The 16,642-nt window shown below is 36.2% G+C and overlaps 5 protein-coding genes across 8 annotated transcripts; 1 reads left to right on the top strand and 4 right to left on the bottom strand.

The window, feature by feature from the left end:
• Positions 1 to 40: 40 nt before the first annotated feature.
• On the bottom strand, positions 41 to 5,892 carry LOC17897519 (histidine kinase 3). 2 transcript variants are annotated; one of them, XR_002835468.1, is made up of 11 exons: positions 4,511 to 5,892; positions 3,859 to 4,140; positions 3,514 to 3,683; positions 3,189 to 3,401; positions 2,908 to 3,094; positions 2,759 to 2,810; positions 2,435 to 2,664; positions 2,206 to 2,304; positions 1,007 to 2,121; positions 556 to 907; positions 41 to 460 (listed from the first exon to the last, which is right to left on the bottom strand). XR_002835468.1 is itself a non-coding variant. In XM_006303700.2 (10 exons), the coding sequence occupies exons 1-10, from the start codon at positions 5,015 to 5,017 to the stop codon at positions 643 to 645; spliced, it is 3,120 nt and encodes a 1,039-aa protein (XP_006303762.1). In that variant the 5' UTR covers positions 5,018 to 5,892; the 3' UTR covers positions 555 to 642. The 2 variants fall into 2 exon arrangements, 1 of the variants encoding a protein (XP_006303762.1); XM_006303700.2 differs by lacking the exon at positions 41 to 460 and having other exon boundaries at positions 555 to 907.
• Positions 5,893 to 7,825: 1,933 nt separating this feature from the next.
• On the top strand, positions 7,826 to 9,364 carry LOC17897406 (nuclear transport factor 2A). The gene is made up of 2 exons (XM_006305722.2): positions 7,826 to 8,227; positions 9,025 to 9,364. Exons 1-2 carry the CDS (start codon positions 7,931 to 7,933, stop codon positions 9,094 to 9,096), a joined length of 369 nt encoding a protein of 122 aa, XP_006305784.1. The 5' UTR covers positions 7,826 to 7,930; the 3' UTR covers positions 9,097 to 9,364.
• Positions 9,328 to 11,049, bottom strand: LOC17898347. 2 transcript variants are annotated; one of them, XM_006306438.2, is made up of 2 exons: positions 10,413 to 11,049; positions 9,328 to 9,960 (listed from the first exon to the last, which is right to left on the bottom strand). In XM_006306438.2, the coding sequence occupies exons 1-2, from the start codon at positions 10,551 to 10,553 to the stop codon at positions 9,493 to 9,495; spliced, it is 609 nt and encodes a 202-aa protein (XP_006306500.1). In that variant the 5' UTR covers positions 10,554 to 11,049; the 3' UTR covers positions 9,328 to 9,492. The 2 variants fall into 2 exon arrangements, with proteins under 2 accessions (XP_006306500.1, XP_023645441.1); XM_023789673.1 differs by having other exon boundaries at positions 9,328 to 9,988; positions 10,413 to 10,493.
• A 97-nt stretch (positions 11,050 to 11,146) lies between these two features.
• On the bottom strand, positions 11,147 to 12,638 carry LOC17897306. The gene is made up of 2 exons (XM_006303339.2): positions 11,887 to 12,638; positions 11,147 to 11,492 (listed from the first exon to the last, which is right to left on the bottom strand). Exons 1-2 carry the CDS (start codon positions 12,305 to 12,307, stop codon positions 11,476 to 11,478), a joined length of 438 nt encoding a protein of 145 aa, XP_006303401.1. The 5' UTR covers positions 12,308 to 12,638; the 3' UTR covers positions 11,147 to 11,475.
• A 1,561-nt stretch (positions 12,639 to 14,199) lies between these two features.
• Positions 14,200 to 16,636, bottom strand: LOC17898801 (developmental protein SEPALLATA 3). Of its 2 annotated transcripts, none has more exons than XM_023789675.1 (8): positions 16,480 to 16,636; positions 15,526 to 15,613; positions 15,355 to 15,422; positions 15,153 to 15,252; positions 14,997 to 15,038; positions 14,830 to 14,871; positions 14,575 to 14,723; positions 14,200 to 14,456 (listed from the first exon to the last, which is right to left on the bottom strand). In XM_023789675.1, exons 2-8 carry the CDS (start codon positions 15,607 to 15,609, stop codon positions 14,363 to 14,365), a joined length of 579 nt encoding a protein of 192 aa, XP_023645443.1. In that variant the 5' UTR covers positions 15,610 to 15,613; positions 16,480 to 16,636; the 3' UTR covers positions 14,200 to 14,362. The 2 variants fall into 2 exon arrangements, with proteins under 2 accessions (XP_023645443.1, XP_023645442.1); XM_023789674.1 differs by having other exon boundaries at positions 15,529 to 15,613; positions 16,480 to 16,566.
• Between the last annotated feature and the right edge of the window lie 6 nt (positions 16,637 to 16,642).

Raw genomic sequence — 16,642 nt, 5'->3', positions numbered from 1 at the left:
GTTACAGATGATACAATTACAAAAGAAAGAAAACAATATCTTCTAGTGTAAGAGCTATCTTCAACTTTATACCACAAAGCAGCCAGTGTATGTATATGATGTATAAGTAATGTCCACTCCCTACCTTGGACGATGATGATAAAACGATGCAACTTTTTCTATTACAAGAATCCTAAATCACACACACACAACACTTTTACACACGTACTACGGCTCTCTTCCCTGTCCAACCCAACTCTTAATAGATACCATTCCAGCTAGGTGCTACTCATCTACAAACCACATGTTCTTTTCTTTTTTTTTTTTTTTTTTGTCTCCCGATCAGAGAAGAGCAAATAAAATAAAAAATAACTTTACAGGTGAAACTGGTCTAAACTTCTTGGCCATGGCCACAATATGGTCACACCGGCCTTTCTATATACACTCTTTTTGCAACCGTCAATCTGTTTTTCATTTTTCCCTGCAATACCAATTTCAAACAATGTCGTTAGTAACAGTTGTGAAAGCATGTATCTTTTGATGGGGGAAACATATACGTATAAACAAAGGCCTTACTACTACTTCAAGATGCTAAGGAGTCACGAGTTTTTGTGTTTCCTTCGCCTTTTCTTCCTCCAGCTCATCCCTTTTCTTTTCTATTGTTTATGATTCTGTATCTGAAGACGAATCGAAAAAGCGAGAAACTTCACGGTACAGCTGCTCTGCTTCAAAGGGTTTTGATACATACCCATCCATTCCACACTTTAGACATTCCTCATGCGTTGCTTGTATCACGTCTGCGGTCATTGCTAATACCGGGAGATGCCAGCTTGCTTTGTTACCGTTCTCTACTATCACAGCCTCCCCATTCTTTATTCTCTTGTTTATCTCCTCTTCCATATCCCGTATTCTCTTTGTAGCCTCAAATCTGCAGCAAAAAAAGAAATAAAAAAAACATCTCTCAACTTTTACTTTACATTATTTTAACTTTTTTATTCCCACAAACTAGTATAAAAATCAGACATACCCATCCATTTCTGGCATCTGAATGTCCATGAAGCAAGCATCAAACTCGTGGGGTGGCTTCAGCAATGAGATTGCCTTTATCCCGCTCTCAGCGCAGACCACATCAGCGCCATACTTTTTCAGAGCTCCTGCTGCCACTCTGAGATTTACGTTGTTATCATCCACGATTAGAATTTTTCTACCAAGTAGAAGATTTCTGAGTATCAAAGCAGGAGGTCCCTTCTGTTGAGGTGGTTCCCTGTTTCCAATACCCAATCCCCTTTGCAGAGTTGCTGCTAGCATACTCGCCCTCAATGGTTTCACTATCACTATTGGAGGATCTCTACCGGTGCAATAAGCATCTGGTATTGACGATTCTACTGAGTTTGCTAGCAAAATCAATTTAGGAGAAAGGACAAGAGGCTCTTTCTGTAGCTTCTTAATGAACACATCTGCTTCCCTATTCCATATTTCTTGCTCTATAAGAATCATATTCACAGTGCAAGTACCAATCTTCATATAATGTAGAGCCTGTTCAACACGTGGAACTACTTCGACTCGAATTCCCAGGCGCTGAAAATGGTACCACGAAACTTTTGCCCTTGCAGGCCGATGGTCCACAACCACAGCTTTCATGCCTCGAAATTCCGAGAATATAGGCTGGTTGTTGTTCTGCGGGTCGTTCTTCCTTTCAGTTTGCTGCATGCCATTGGAAAACACAGCGGTAAATGTGAATGTGGACCCGACCTTGGGAGTACTCGAGAATCCAATTTCTCCCTTCATCAGTCCAACTAGACATTTGCTTATGCTAAGTCCAATTCCTGTGCCTCCATGCGTCCTGGATATGGATGGTCCGACTTGCATGAAAGGCGTAAAAATACGGGACTGCGCTTCTAATGGGATCCCTATGCCAGTATCTTCAACTGCAACGATTAGGTTGATATCAGGTGGAGATTGTTCAAAGCTCCGATGCCCACTGGAGCTGAAAGCTTTGAAGTTTTCCCAGCTCCTCTTCCGGTCTGCAACTGGAAGCCCGCTCAGTGTACTTTCTGGAGATGATGCTGTCTCTCCATCAATAGATTCAAATAGCTCCTCCACCAAATGAACAGTTACAAAGATGTGTCCTTTCTCAGTGAACTGCCAGGATATTCGTAAATGATCAGCTTCTTTTATCAGTCGACTAAGATGCAAGGAACAATCAGCAAAGAATAAACAATTTACCTTAATGGAATTACCCATAAGATTTGTGAGTATTTGTCTAAACCTCCCAGGATCACCAATTAACATCTCTGGAACACGATCAGATATGTATACTGCCAACTGCGTTCATTAGCAACACTCAACAAATCAGTAAGAAAGACTTGATATTAGTAACAGCCCTAGGTTTGCAGATCATAAGTATCATACTATCATATAAAAAAAAGTATCATACTATCATATAGTTTTTTACCTCTACCCCTTTTTGTTGGGACTTCCCAGAGAAGAGTGACAGGACATCATCTAATATTCCTCTCAAATCAAACCGCACGTCCTCAAGCTCAAGTTTTCCAGATTCAATCTTAGCCTGGTCCAAAACCTCGTTTATTAGCGAGACTAAAGCTTTTCCACTTGCCTGTGCAGTCCTAACATAATCCTGTTGCGTAACATCTAATTCTGTGTCCATAAGCATATGCAACATTCCTACAAGCCAAATCAAAGTCCACATGAGAAATATGTGCATTTATGGAATAGAGGTGAAAGAAGAAGGCAAAATAGTGGCCATTTCAATACTCACCAAGAACACCATTCATTGGAGTTCTGATTTCATGTGAAACAGTAGCAAGGAACTGCATACAAAAAATAAAGTTAGATTACAACACTTCTCACTAACAAAGAAAGCTTAATATGCTGTGGACAACTATTGATTGATGATGATGTATGTACCTGTGACTTTGCAACATCTGCTGCTTCAGCCTTTTTCTTGAGCTGCTCCATTTTATGACAATCTTCTTCAACTTTGGTTATCCGACTCACAGTTGCATGGATTATATGTGCAACAAGCAACGCAATTACAAGGATACCAAATGATGTCACCATTGATAGCACTGGCCATGGTGGTTTCTGCTTAAACCTACAAAAGAAGAAGAAGTCCCCAACAGAAGGTTAGCACCTGGATTCTTGCAAACAAGAAGAAATAGCAGGCATATGCTGAATTGGCCAAGTACCTGCAACGCATTTCATGCTTTCTAAATGGATCGCCAAAGTTTAGTAGACTAACACGTTCCAACCCATCAGCAGACACATCTGAACCATACATGCTAATCGGTTGGGAGTGATTTGTGGTATCGTATACATTGACAAGAATTGTTTGCTTGCTAGCCAGCTGCTGAAGCAAGTTTTCCACCAGGGACTCAATGTCAAACACTCCACCAAGATACCTTCAGTGCCAATAAAAAAGAGATCAATGAGCAAAAATAATATCTGTAAATCTTATGCATGATTGCGTCAAATATCAAACTCCAGTTATTTATTTAGACATGCTACACGCACCCATTAGTAGCCTCAATTCTCTCTTTTGGCGTTGCATTTGAAGGGAGATCTCTTTTGTAGACTGCAAATGTCAGGATCACCCCAAGTCTATTTGTCTTTAGCAATGGAAAAGGAGCTGTCAAAACCCCTTTACCTGATCTCCTGGCCCGTAACACATTTTCTCGGTCTTCCTGGCAAGGAGAATTCAGTGAGATTAAGTATTAAATAAACCAGTGGTCTACTTTAACTAAAATGATCACAACAAGTTAATCAGTAAGCAGAGATTGAATGAACTAGCTCTGTCCACCGGGGAGTGAGTGCAGACCATAATTGTGAACTACATAAAAACAATAAAATGGAGCTTACTTTGCCAGATAGCATATCGAGAGAAACTACATGAGAAACAGTGTCCTGAGCAAAGATGACTGGAGCATACTCCTCTTGAACAGGGGATGGTTCCAAAGCTTCCGGGTCATACTCATCCTTATGAACTGGGTTTTGTTCAAGAGAATCCATCCTCCTAATACTCCAACCTTGTTGCCTCTCAAATTCTTCCCTCTCTGAATGGAGCACCCTCATAGCATATGCAACCCCGCTTGTGAGAGGCCTCTCAAAGGAAGTTCTATCAGTGTACTCTGAGAATGTTCTCTACACAAAAGCTTATTGCTGTTAATATAGTGTTCACTAATACTCAAGAAGACAGGAATCAAGCTACAAAGTGTTAGCTACATACCAAGACTTATCTGAGACGACTAAATATTACCAAACTGTAACAAATCTCCAAAATTGTATCTTAACTAATAATCCTAGAGCAAGTTGAATGAAGAAAGTTGCCTTAATTTGAAGATAAGCCTCAAATCATACAAGGATCGTTCATATACTACACTGTAGGAACAACTTATGTTGTACAAGCAAGACTAGATCGCATGCATCAATCAAAATTCCCAGAGGATGATATCGTAAACACAATCGAAACAGAAATGGAAGAGACTTGAGCAGAAGCGAAATGAAGAATAACCTGATCGATAGCAGAAGGAATCTTGCCATGGTGAAAGGTGGAAATCAAGATAGACATGGCTTGAACATGATTCATGCTAACGTTGAACTGATCCTGTAGCATACGAGCCCTCTCATCACACATACTAGTTAGCGTCTCTTTCCTCTTCTCCATAGCTTGAGAGCTAAAGTACCAGAAGGTCCAAATGGAGACCAAGACCCAGAGGACGACCCAAGCCACCACAAGCTTCCTCCACCAAGCCTTGTTGAATTTAACTGAGCCAAGGAACTGATAAGAGAAACTTGGGATCTTAAGTCCGCTGATGGAGATCCTATTCCAGAAGCACATCTTGTTCTTCTTCTTCATGGTAGTCATCTTCGTCTTCTCGAGATCACCGACAGAGCCAACTAGAAGACCAGACTTGTCCTCGATCCCATTATCAACGAACCAAGAAACGAACCAGCAGCATAGCATCCAGAAGAGATGCCCAATCTTCAGAGCAAACCCTAGGACATGGAACAAACTCATCCACCAGTTGAAAACAGGATCAGCCCCAAAGAAACAGAGAGTGATTAGAAAACCAGCTCAATTCAACAGACAGAGAGAGGCTCCCACAGAAGCACAAACCCCCAGAAGAACCAAACAACAAATCCTGTACAAAAGGGGACGAATCAGAGAATCACTCAAATCCAAAAGCAAGAATTATTTCTAAAAAATCCCTTTGTAGCCTTCCCAGAAACAAGCAGAGAGAAAAAAAAAGAAAGAAAGAAAGACAGAGGAACGTGTCAGATTAGACAACCCAAAGGGGTTCGAATTGAGAGATCAAAGAGGTTACTTAATCAAAGATGACGAAAGATAAGAGGAAGAAAACAAAAGAAAATAAAAAATAAAAAAAAATAAAAGGTAGAAACTTTGAACAGGAACTTAAAGTTGGAAAGCTAGATTCCTCGAAATCCAAAACAGGAAACAAAAAATTAAACAAGCTCTCCTCTCGTCCTAGTATATAATTGGCTCGAGTTTGGGTTTCCAAAATACTACAGAAATCTCTCAAGTGTGATGATGATGAGGAAGGATATGATGAAATGATGAGAGAAAAGAACAAGTGAAAGAGAGAGAGAGAGAGAGAGAGAGAACGAATAAAGCGGCGAGAAAGTGGACAGAGGAAGCTAGAGTAGAGGAGAGAGTTGAGTTGAGTGGATTATCTAATGGGAGAAGGAAACTAAACAAAGAGGAGCAGCAGAAGTAGAAGAAGAAGAAGAATCTATCATCGGAAAAGATGAGAAGAATATGGTGGAAGACAAATGTCTGCTTCCTTCTCTCTCTATTATCTGATTATTGTAGTATATATCTTTTTCTTTTTTTTTCTATTTATTTCATTCATACTTCCCCATTTTTTTAATCTTAAGCATATGTACTACTACTGCCTAAAATACATACTCTAATTCATATAAAAATTAAATCCTGTAAACTCGATTCTAGAAGAAAATCTTCAAAGTTGAGAGATTCTCTTGTTTAGATCTGTATTCTCTCTCTTTTTTTTAATGTCTACAGTAGTTAAAATACATACATCATTAATATTACTATTAGTAACACATTAATAATTTACATAAATATACAACAAATGATTGGTAAAATAACTTACTCCTCTCTCTCTCTATAAGAAAAAAAAACACTAAACGGCGCAGGAAATAAAAAGAAGGGGCCCACAAGAAGGGAACAAAGGCATATATGGTCTCACTTCTCACCCTCCAATTATATAATACTAAACAAAAAAACAAATTAACAATTTATTTACAAAAAAAGAAATATAATTATAATTGTATTGGGATGTGCTGCAGTAGTTGGTAAAGTGACAAAATTGTTTGGCCATTAATCATAAACTACACTAAAGTATTTCACAAGTAACCTAAGCTCCTATTTATATATATACTAGTCGGTTGTTCGCGCTACGCGCGGGAATTTATTATGTTGTTTATGAGTAATTGATTCGTATTTTATTTTCTACTTATTTTTTTCACTATACCATACTTTACTTTTTTAAAACTTAGATTGTGTTTTTATATAAAAACTATTGAGTTTTAGCCTAATTAGTTATTGAGAAATTAAGTGTGTATAGTATAAGTCGAAGTGTGAACGTAAACGGAAGTACGGTGTAAAATCTTTGAGAAACGTGTGTTATTAGGATTTCTACCAAATATAGATCTAGATGTTAATATTTTGTGTATGTTGGAATAAAATTTGAACATGATTTGTGGGTTTCGGACGGATTGTTATATTTTTAATTGTTTACATTATCTCTTTATATATTGTCATAATTTATTTTTTTGTTTTATGTTATTCTTTTTTGGATTTGTCGTAATTATATCTCGTAATGATCATTTTTATACTATTATATATTTGTTTCTGATTTTATGTTATATATATATTTTTTTTGTTTTTCATATGGAACAATTTTAAATTTAACATATTAGTATAATTTACTTTATATTTAGTTTATTTCATTTAATAATGTTTTTTATTTCAATTTTCAATTTTTATGAAATATTGTTAATTTTTTATTTTGTTTATTAGTTTAACATATGTGTTGTATTGGAAAAAATTAGTTAAATTCATATTGGAAACCTTTAAAGAAATATTATTTTTATTTTCACGTTTTTAAAAAATGAGAATTGATGTTTCGGTCTGACCTTTCTCATTTATGTTAGAAAATTTTGTGAGACATAAATTACATAGATTTATATTCTCAAAATTTCTTACTTTCTTTTCTATTCTCGTTAAATCCCATTATATTTGGGTTTACATTGTGTAAATATAATCATATATATATATATATATATTTTAAACATTCACTAAAAACTATAATCTATTATTTATATATTTCTTAGTATAATCGATAATTAGTAAGTTTTTTAACTTTTAAACAAATCATCTTTTTAGTTTTATAATGTATAATATAAAAAAAACCTTTCATATTCCTTTTTGAAAAATTTATTTACATAGGTTTAAATCTTAAAATTAAATGATAAAATGGTATAATTAATTTTAAAAATTAAATAATAAAATGAGGTGTATGATGATGTTGCAGAAGGAGAAGAGAGATAAAGTTAACTTTATATATATATATATATATTAACTAACTCGGTTTTTCTCCAATTTTCAATATACACTTTCCTTTTAAAACCAAAGCATTTGTTTTCAAAGGCCCATTTAAAATATAAACAAACACTTTGGTCTTAATGGGCTAAGATAATATAAGTCCAAAGGCCCATATAAAAGTAATCGTCAAATTGTTTCCCGTATAATTGCTTTCAGTAGTTATCTCTCGGTCATCTTTCTCTCTCTCTCCTCTTGAGAAAGCAAAGCAAAAGCACACGAAGGGAAGAGCTAAAAAGGATCAATCAAAAGGGAGGACACAGACGATAGAGGAGGAGGAGGAGGAGGATGGATCCAGACGCAGTTGCCAAGGCTTTCGTTGAGCACTACTACTCCACCTTCGATGCTAATCGTCCCGGTTTGGTTTCTCTCTACCAAGAAGGATCCATGTTGACCTTCGAAGGCCAGAAGATCCAGGGCTCTCAGAACATCGTCGCTAAGCTCACCAGCCTCCCTTTCCAGCAGTGTAAGCACAACATCACCACCGTCGATTGTCAGCCTTCTGGTCCCGCCGGCGGTATGCTCGTCTTCGTCTCCGGTAATCTTCAGCTCGCTGGCGAACAACACGCTCTCAAGTTCAGCCAGGTTTTTTTTTTTCCTTTCCCCTTAAAATCTCATTCCCTTGATTTTAGATCACTTCGATTTTGATTTTTGATTGTTTCTCCTATGTCTTTCTGGTTCTCGATCATGTACGGATAGGGTCTTAGGGTTTAAATAGTGTTGTTCTGTAGATTGATATGCATATTATTTAGTCAATAGAAGCTTCAACGATCTGGAATTTTCTCGAATTTTTATACCCTCCCTGATGCATTCACTGATAGATCCGTGTGTAGGTTAAAATGGTAAAGAGTTTTTTTCTCCCAATGCTTGCGTACTTGTAATCTTGAGTCATCTCTTGCTGGAACATAGATTTCTTCTTGTCGAGCCTCTCTCGCCTTCTGCTTCGTGAATGTAGCATCGGAATAATGCTTCTTCTAGGGTTTTGTCTACTATGCTTAAATGTGATCTTGTAGTCTTTGATATGCATCTGATTAAAATGTCTCAATTCTATATAGTTCTGTGATGCTTGTGGTGTGTGTATCATTTTCTGTAAGACTTTTTTGGTCTTTTCAATTTTGGAAGGCTCTTTTACTAGATATGTCCTATAGGAAGCCAAACAATATGTTTGCATCGTTGCTTCTTAGTTCTTCATTTCAAAGGTTTGTGTCTTTGTTATCATTTTTATGTCTCAACATCAAACTAGTGGAATGTATGCATCGGAGCAAAGTGGGATGTATTATTCATGTCAACTTGATATATGCATCTCGATTCCTGAATTAAAGTAGCATAAATCTTGTTTTGATTTTGCCTGTTTCCTGACATACCTTGTCTTTTGTGCCCAGATGTTCCATTTGATATCGAATCAGGGAACCTACTACGTGTTCAATGATATATTCAGGTTGAACTATGCCTGAGGAATGTGGTGCCAAGGGTATATTCACCATTATTTCAAGCCAAGAAAGAGTCCGGTGGAAGTTTGGGGTGCGAGTTTGTTTTAGATTTGGAACATAAAGCTTATTTCTGGTGATTTGCTGTCTGTTTTTATTTTAATCAATGGAGCTCTTTGTTACTTTGGTTGAGATTACTCTATTTGTCTTCGGGCATTGATCCATGATTTAGTAAGTGCTTTAAGGACAAAACAAATGTTTTATTTGGAATATGGTTCCCTTTTGAAAGTTGAAACCCTTTTTCATATGACAAAACAACTATTCTTTTCTTTGCATTCGATCGTACAAACGTAGACTACCTATATTGGAAAAGTAAGAAAATAGTGACGGTGACCCAGTTCCCATATAACAAACAAAAGAAAGTTATCGTTCTTCATCGTCATCGAAACCAAATTCTCGCAATAGCTCGGGCACTTGAAGTTGAGGTCCACTGTCTGTTCCATTCCCATGGTTGTCTTGATCTTTGGAAGTGGAAGTCCCCGTGAGTTGGTTCTTGAATGGACGTATCTTACCTTTGAACATCCCATTGAGCATACCCCCAATGGATCTGACTGGGTGGCTAATCCTATCTTTCAACATGAAAATCATCGAGTACTCAGAGAGCTGCCAAGTCAATGTCAGGATGATCATAGCCGAGAGCAGAATATGGGTAATTCTGTTCTGCTTCTTCACCTCCTTGATGTCTTTAGCTAATTCTTCTATACTCTCTTCCAAATGTCTCTTGCCCTCGTGTTTTCCTTTTGATGGTGGTGAAGAATCTGGAGATTGTTCTTCTTTCTCTGCTTCTTTGGCTTTCCCATGAGTTTTTCCCTTCAGCTTTGGTGACTCCAACTGTGTTACACACAAAAATTCATCAGCCCTGAAATGGGAATAGGTCATCAACGCATTCCAAAACAGGACATGAAACCAAAAAAAAAGACTTTAACACAATCATGTTGACAAGATATAAGTTCAATGTTACATATATAGCCAGGACACAATTTCAAACCGACACTTAATCTTCATTTCACTGATCCAACCCAACAAATTGGAGCTTGGTTATGATATTTTGACAAGCTCACAACAAAAGACAAACAACTTTGTGTCTGTTTGATTCACGAGTAAGATCAGACCAATCAAATCAAATCAAAGCACTCATCACAGCGGAACAATTTACACAGACTCATTGGTATCTTCTCAAATAGGTATGATTCAATCTTTCTACCCAGAAAAGTTGATTGGGGGAAACATCAGACTAATCAAGAAAGGAGAAAACAGAGCCTCGGGGGAAAGAAACAAAGTACCTGAGAAATAAGCCGAGAGAGCAAAAGCTGATCGTCATCGTCTTCGATGAATGCGTCACCAGAAGCTTCTCTCTTCCTCTTCTCATCAAGAAGCTTCTCGATGGCTTTGCTAAGATTCTCCACATCGTCACTCGACTCCATTTCCCTTCTTCTCTAACCTCCCCGCCGCTCTCGCTATCTATCTCCAAGGAAAGAAGTTAAGAAGATGTTTGTTGCTTACAGTTCTCTATTTTATTTTTAGGTAGAGAGGAGTTCCCTTCTGTTTTGTCTTGACAACGTAAGTCGGGACAGGACACGTGACATCTATTGACCGCACGGCACCTCCACTATCTTTCTTCCACTACTTAACAAAAAAAAGAACTATTAGAAATTGAAATGCGCAATAGCGTAGTCACCAATTAAAATATTAAAACATGTAATAATAATGTATAGTTTTAGTTCTCTCTCTTGGAATTCACACACACACACACGCACGCATACACAAAAGGAGTCTACAATGACAGGGAATTGAAAGTGTTTTACAATAACAGAGTATAGAAAAGAACGAAGAAGACAAGCTGCGACTCAACTCAAGAACCAACCAAAAGCAATCATCTAGCTGCAAGGGAATCCTAAAAGAGATAAAGAATGAGCCAAGATTAAGAAGTATCTATCGAGGACAGAAGCAGGGGAGGGTTGGATGATAGAACAAGACTCAAAAGAGATCGCCATCACAGGAAATAGAGGCAGTAAAATCCCTAAGAATCTTTGTATTATAGCCTTTAAGAAATCATGTTACATAATAATAAAGAAAACATCCATTAAAAGAAACACACAAATCTGAAGCCTTTCTCTATCTCTAACAGTAAAATAGAAAATTCTGTTTTGGATAAGTAAAATATATGAAACTCCCCCAATATCCACATGATTATCCCCATCCCCACCCAAATTACAAGATAAAGAACATAGAGGAAAACTCTATATAGGATGTGTTTATAATAATAACCAAATCCCATTCTTCTTCTTTTTGTTGTCCTGCCTCGCTCTGTTTCTTCCGGATGCTTTAAGCTCCTTGTTTATCATTTCACAACAGCTTCCATTCTGCGATTCATATGGTCAAAACAAAACCGTTATTGCAAGAACATGCTAATCAACAACACCCAAAAACACATAGGTTCAGTTTCATAAGACCAAGTCAAGCACACGTTTGAAAAAGCAAGGTGAAAATGTATGATGATGGCATAAACATTATCATGATCCAAGAGGAAACAAAAACAGAACGAACATTTGTGTTTTCAACAAAATTCCCATTTAGCTTTGCTGCTTTTCAAGAAAAGCCTAATTCGAATCTCCATTTCTAACAATACCCAGTGGAATCATTCTGAAATGATCAAGATGCAAACTGTAGATAAAACCTAAACAGATCCGAGACATTGAAATGAAAAAATTGTGATATAAATTTAAAAACAAAAAAAAAGATTCAAAAGGGAAATACCAGAAATCTCCTTGCCGGAGGAAGAAGGAGGCGTCAAGACGTAACAGAGAATAGACCTACCAACCATAGAAATGGCGGAGACGATCCCGGCGACATAGAAAACCATGATAAGAGCGAGAACCCAAGGCATCAATAGAAACCCGATGAAGAAAGTCACAGATCCACAGAGCATAAGAGCCACGGATATACCAAGCAGCAACGACGCGAACCCAGATGGCGAAATATGCGCCAGAGAAGGAGACGAAGAAGACGAGAAACGATGCGAAGACGGAGGACGAAGTCTAGGCGGCGGATCGGAGAATTGGTCGTCGGGGAAAGAAATCGGCATAGGAGGTGAACGGAGAAGATTCAAAACAAGAGCCGATAGATCGTAAAAAACCCTAGATTGCTGCTGTTGATCTCGCTCCACCCTTCTCATCATCACAACAACAAAATGAAGAAAGTTGCAACCTTTTTTTTAACCCAAAAGATCACACAAAAATTGCTTGAGGAAGAAGATAACTACACAAGAAAAAAGGGAGGTTTGCTAAAACCGAGGCGAGAAGATAAAACTAAAAAACAAAACAGCCGCAAACTGATTGGGTGGAACAAGGTGTGTTAATGGCGATTGCCAACTAAACACGATAACAGTTCTCTCTCTCTTACACACAACACAATAAAGGATCGAAATTTCTGCAAAAGACTTGTTGTTTTTTGTGAAAGAAATGCAGAAGCAGAATCGTGAATCGTGTGTTTGTGTTTTGGAATTTGGATAACGGAAAAAGCAACGAAGAAGTAAAAAAAAGGAGCGTGTGAACACACGCGATGGGGTGGCGAGTATGGAGAAGACGCGTAGGTTTTGGTCTTATCTTCTAGACTAGACCATTCTTCTTATCTAATCAGACTTGTTGTAATAAATTTGTCCCAATCATATTACCAGAGAAGTCGTTCTCTTGTTTTGCTCCTCTTTTTTGTTTTTTTTTTCCTTTAATTTCGGTTCTCTATTTAATTTGACTTGTATAAAAGTTATTATTTATTTGATTCAAAAAAGACCGAAGGCTTTTATGAAAATACAAAACTGTCTCTATCGCTGGGGGGTTTTCAATTCAGGCTACTTGGAGTTGGGAGAAAAGGAAGGATCTGTGAAATGATTAGATTGAAAATTTACACAGTTCAATGATTCATCCTTTACACTCATTTGTTATCTTCACTCTAATCCTTTCTTGTAATCCAACTCTTAAAGGACTAACATATTATTATCAAGTTAAATAATTGTACTAAATTACTTAATCATGTCATTATTTCTTGTTCAGAAGTCAAACTCAAAATTATTTTTGCATAGGACCCAGTAAACTAAATATATGAGCCAGGCCTATTATTTAGAATTTTCTTTTCTATTTTCCTGAATATGGTTAGTTGAACAAATGTTGATGATGAGTCTTCTTCTATAGGCCCTATACAAAAGTATAGAGATGGCCCAAAATGATATTAGGTGGGTCTACATATAAAAATAAAATATTTAGTGGGTTATTACTTGTTATTTAGAAAGAATCTTGAGATAAACAACAAATTCTTAATTTTTTTGTGTATTGGTTTGCACTTTGCACATTAGTAATAAACAAGAGCCTCTTAAGTCTAAGCCTTTGTGTATTATCAGTGTATGTAGTAATGAACATCCAAAACAACAACAACAGGTGTAGATAGTGGGAGTTGTGTTTCGTTAATATATACATATACAGTAAAACCTCTATAAATTAATAATGTTGGTACCATGGAAATCTATTAATTTATAGAGGTATTAATTTATCGATAAATTAATAATTATTAATTTATAGAGAGATATTCCTAATTTGGAAAATATTTTCAAAACAATATTTAAAAATAAGATTTAATCATGATAATTAGTATTTTATAAATAAAATAATAATAATTATGTATTAAAATAGAATGCTAACTATTCTTCATATAGTAAAATATTAAAAATAAAATCTAACAAAAAGTAATGTGTCTATATATACATATATTTTGAAAATTTTACCTAATTATTAATTTATAATATTGATGGGATCATATATTTACAAAGGATTTTCAAAAAAATTATTATCTTATTATTTTATCGAAATATGTCTAAAATTACACTGGTCCTAACTTGGGACCGGAGAAATTTATTAATTTATAGAGATTATTAATTTATCGAGTATTAATTTATAGAGGTTTTACTGTATATACACAAAGCCTTTGCATATTCTTAAAACAAAATACAATATATATATATATATATATATATATATATATATATATTATGTGTGAGGTAAACATATATGGGAAGCAAAATTGTTGGAAAAAATTATTGAATTATAGAAAAGGGGCATAAACATTATTACACACACACATGCACACAAGACAGAAAACATTTGATAGAGGTAAATAAAATAGAAAAAGACATGGAGATCATCATCTTAAAATGTCAAAAAGGAAAATTAATTTTAAGAAAGATTCAAATAGAGTTGGTATCATAAGGTAACCAACCCAACATGTAATTATTCACACTTGGTCCTGCTCCCATTCCATGATCTTGCTGCCCTTGATACCTGCCCAATCCATCCATCCATATCGTTTACCATAATTATTACATCAACATCACCTCTCAGAAAACCATCAAAGGAGAGACTAAAAGAATTGCATGGTTATATAAACATATAAAGTTACCCGATCTGAAGAATGGGTTCACATTCAAGAGGCTGGAAGAAAGCTTGGGAGTGTTGGTGTTGTTGTTGATGATGGTGACGAGCATAGTGGTCAACATGATCTTCTGGGTTAGGGTTTAGCTGGAGTGGCATCTGATACCCATCAGCCAACTGCCAAGTACATAACACACACACACTTGTTGTTTCAAACCAATTACCAAAGTTAAGTAGTGTGATTCATTAATAGTTGACGAGAATGTGGGTTATATTAAATTACCCTTAGTCTTAGAGTTTTATTTGTCTCAGTCAGCATGCGTTCCTGCCATTTAAATATATATACATATATTTGAGTTCAATTAATTTGTTGGTTTGTATATACTAGCTAGCTAGATTTGGAATATTAAAAAGAGGAGCTATATTGAGTGAGTGAGTATTGGTATTTACCTTACTCTGTAGATCGTTGAGCTGGTCGAGCATAAACTGTGTCTGCAGAAATTAAACCCAATTACAGATTTAACATATGGTATATCTTAACTAATATGGACCCAGCTGCATCAGTGGTGTAAAGATATGAGAAAATGATATGAACAAGAGTAGTACCCGGAGAGCTCGGATCTGCTTCAAGGAAGAGTCAAGCTGTCTCTCGAGTGACTCAAGCTCCTTTGAACTTAGAGGCCCAAGATCTTCTCCCAATAGGTTCCTATTTCAAAACTCATCATCAGTTGTCAGAGTGTACATGTATAAAAACAAGTAAAGTAGCAAATTTAAGGAGGAGTTATATATATTAGTTAGTTAAGTATACCTTTGGGTTCTTTGTAAGGCGTCATAACGCTCCTTAAGCTTGAGATACTCCTGCTGGCTACTAAGTTCCTGCAGTAGTGTATATCAAATCAACATTAACCATTGGATCTCTTACCGAAAAACTAAGCAGAAAAATTCAAGGTAAATTGAAAAGAGAATTGAAAAGGGGTACAACTGCTAAGGCCTCTCTTGAAGGCACATTGGGTTCTGGTGCTCCATAGTTGCACTTTTGGTACCTCTCCAGTGTCCGAAGCATGCTGCTACCCACACCCAAAAACAAAACTTCAAGTCATTTCATTACTTACTTAGTCCAGCTAGCTAGTGCCCCCAGTAAAACTTTGGTAATAATCTCAAAATCTAGTTGAAAGGCAACTTTAAAAATGAGATTTTTAGCTAGGGTTGACAACAAGATCTGGGAGTTTTTTAAGAGAAGATCTAAAGAACCCAGAAAGTTATAGGATGAATCCCTCTCTCAAGTACATATATCCAATGGATAAATTAGATATATTGGGGTCAATTCAACCAAAATTGGAATCCCTAAGGGGTTACTAAAATAATCCCCTAAGAGCTCTCTGAATCTGACACCCAAAATTGAGTGATTTGATCGAATTGGACGACACCAAATCAAAAAGGTGGAAACTTAAAAGCCTCTGAAGAGAAGAAACCCTAATTAATTCACTTACCAGAGCAATAAAACCTAAACTCCAATATCAGATCCAAGGTTGTTCTTAGCTAAAACTAAAAAAAATTACAAGTAGATATAATTCCTAAGGAAAGGCAAACAAATAATAAGCTAAATGGGATTATGCAAACACACAAAAAAAAACTTTGATGTAAGGGATAGAAATAGAAAGAAAACAGAAGTGGAAAACATCAGAAAATACACAAAAAAAAAAAAAACATGAAGAAGAAAAAAGAAACAATCTCTAAAAAATGATACATAATTGGGTATCCCAAAAAAACTAAAAGATTGCCTCTTTGCTTGTGTTTTAAAAGGATGATAGAACAGGTACGTACGACACAACAACACATCAGAGAGACCCATACAATATTATAGACAAGGGAAACACACTTTTGTGTTTATCTATTTTGTGTGTGTTATATACAAAAAGAGAGAGAGAGATACCTCGAACTACTGCAAAACTCGTACAGCTTGCCTCTATTAGAGAAGATGATGAGAGCAACCTCTGCATCACATAGAACTGAAAGCTCGTATGCTTTCTTCAAAAGACCATTCCTTCTCTTTGCAAACGTCACTTGCCTATTGATCTTGTTCTCTATCCTCTTCA

The sequence above is a fragment of the Capsella rubella genome, unplaced genomic scaffold (genome assembly GCF_000375325.1).
Source record: "Capsella rubella cultivar Monte Gargano unplaced genomic scaffold, Caprub1_0 scaffold_1, whole genome shotgun sequence".
Taxonomy (NCBI): Eukaryota; Viridiplantae; Streptophyta; class Magnoliopsida; order Brassicales; family Brassicaceae; genus Capsella; species Capsella rubella.
This window is presented reverse-complemented; position numbering and strand designations above follow the sequence as displayed.

Coding starts and splice junctions, on each gene's coding strand:
- LOC17897519 (XM_006303700.2), bottom strand. CDS start 5,017: ATGAGTTTGTTCCATGTCCTAGGGTTTGCTCTGAAGATTGGGCATCTC. Junction 3,402..3,513: donor AGAATTGAGGCTACTAATGG/GTGCGTGTAGCA, acceptor TTGGCACTGAAG/GTATCTTGGTGGAGTGTTTG. Junction 3,095..3,188: donor AAGCATGAAATGCGTTGCAG/GTACTTGGCCAA, acceptor CTTCTTTTGTAG/GTTTAAGCAGAAACCACCAT.
- LOC17897406 (XM_006305722.2), top strand. CDS start 7,931: ATGGATCCAGACGCAGTTGCCAAGGCTTTCGTTGAGCACTACTACTCC. Junction 8,228..9,024: donor ACGCTCTCAAGTTCAGCCAG/GTTTTTTTTTTT, acceptor TTTTGTGCCCAG/ATGTTCCATTTGATATCGAA.
- LOC17898347 (XM_006306438.2), bottom strand. CDS start 10,553: ATGGAGTCGAGTGACGATGTGGAGAATCTTAGCAAAGCCATCGAGAAG. Junction 9,961..10,412: donor TCTCTCGGCTTATTTCTCAG/GTACTTTGTTTC, acceptor TGTGTAACACAG/TTGGAGTCACCAAAGCTGAA.
- LOC17897306 (XM_006303339.2), bottom strand. CDS start 12,307: ATGATGAGAAGGGTGGAGCGAGATCAACAGCAGCAATCTAGGGTTTTT.
- LOC17898801 (XM_023789675.1), bottom strand. CDS start 15,609: ATGCTTCGGACACTGGAGAGGTACCAAAAGTGCAACTATGGAGCACCA. Junction 14,872..14,996: donor TCAACGATCTACAGAGTAAG/GTAAATACCAAT, acceptor TTTAAATGGCAG/GAACGCATGCTGACTGAGAC. Junction 14,724..14,829: donor ATAAAACTCTAAGACTAAGG/GTAATTTAATAT, acceptor TGTACTTGGCAG/TTGGCTGATGGGTATCAGAT.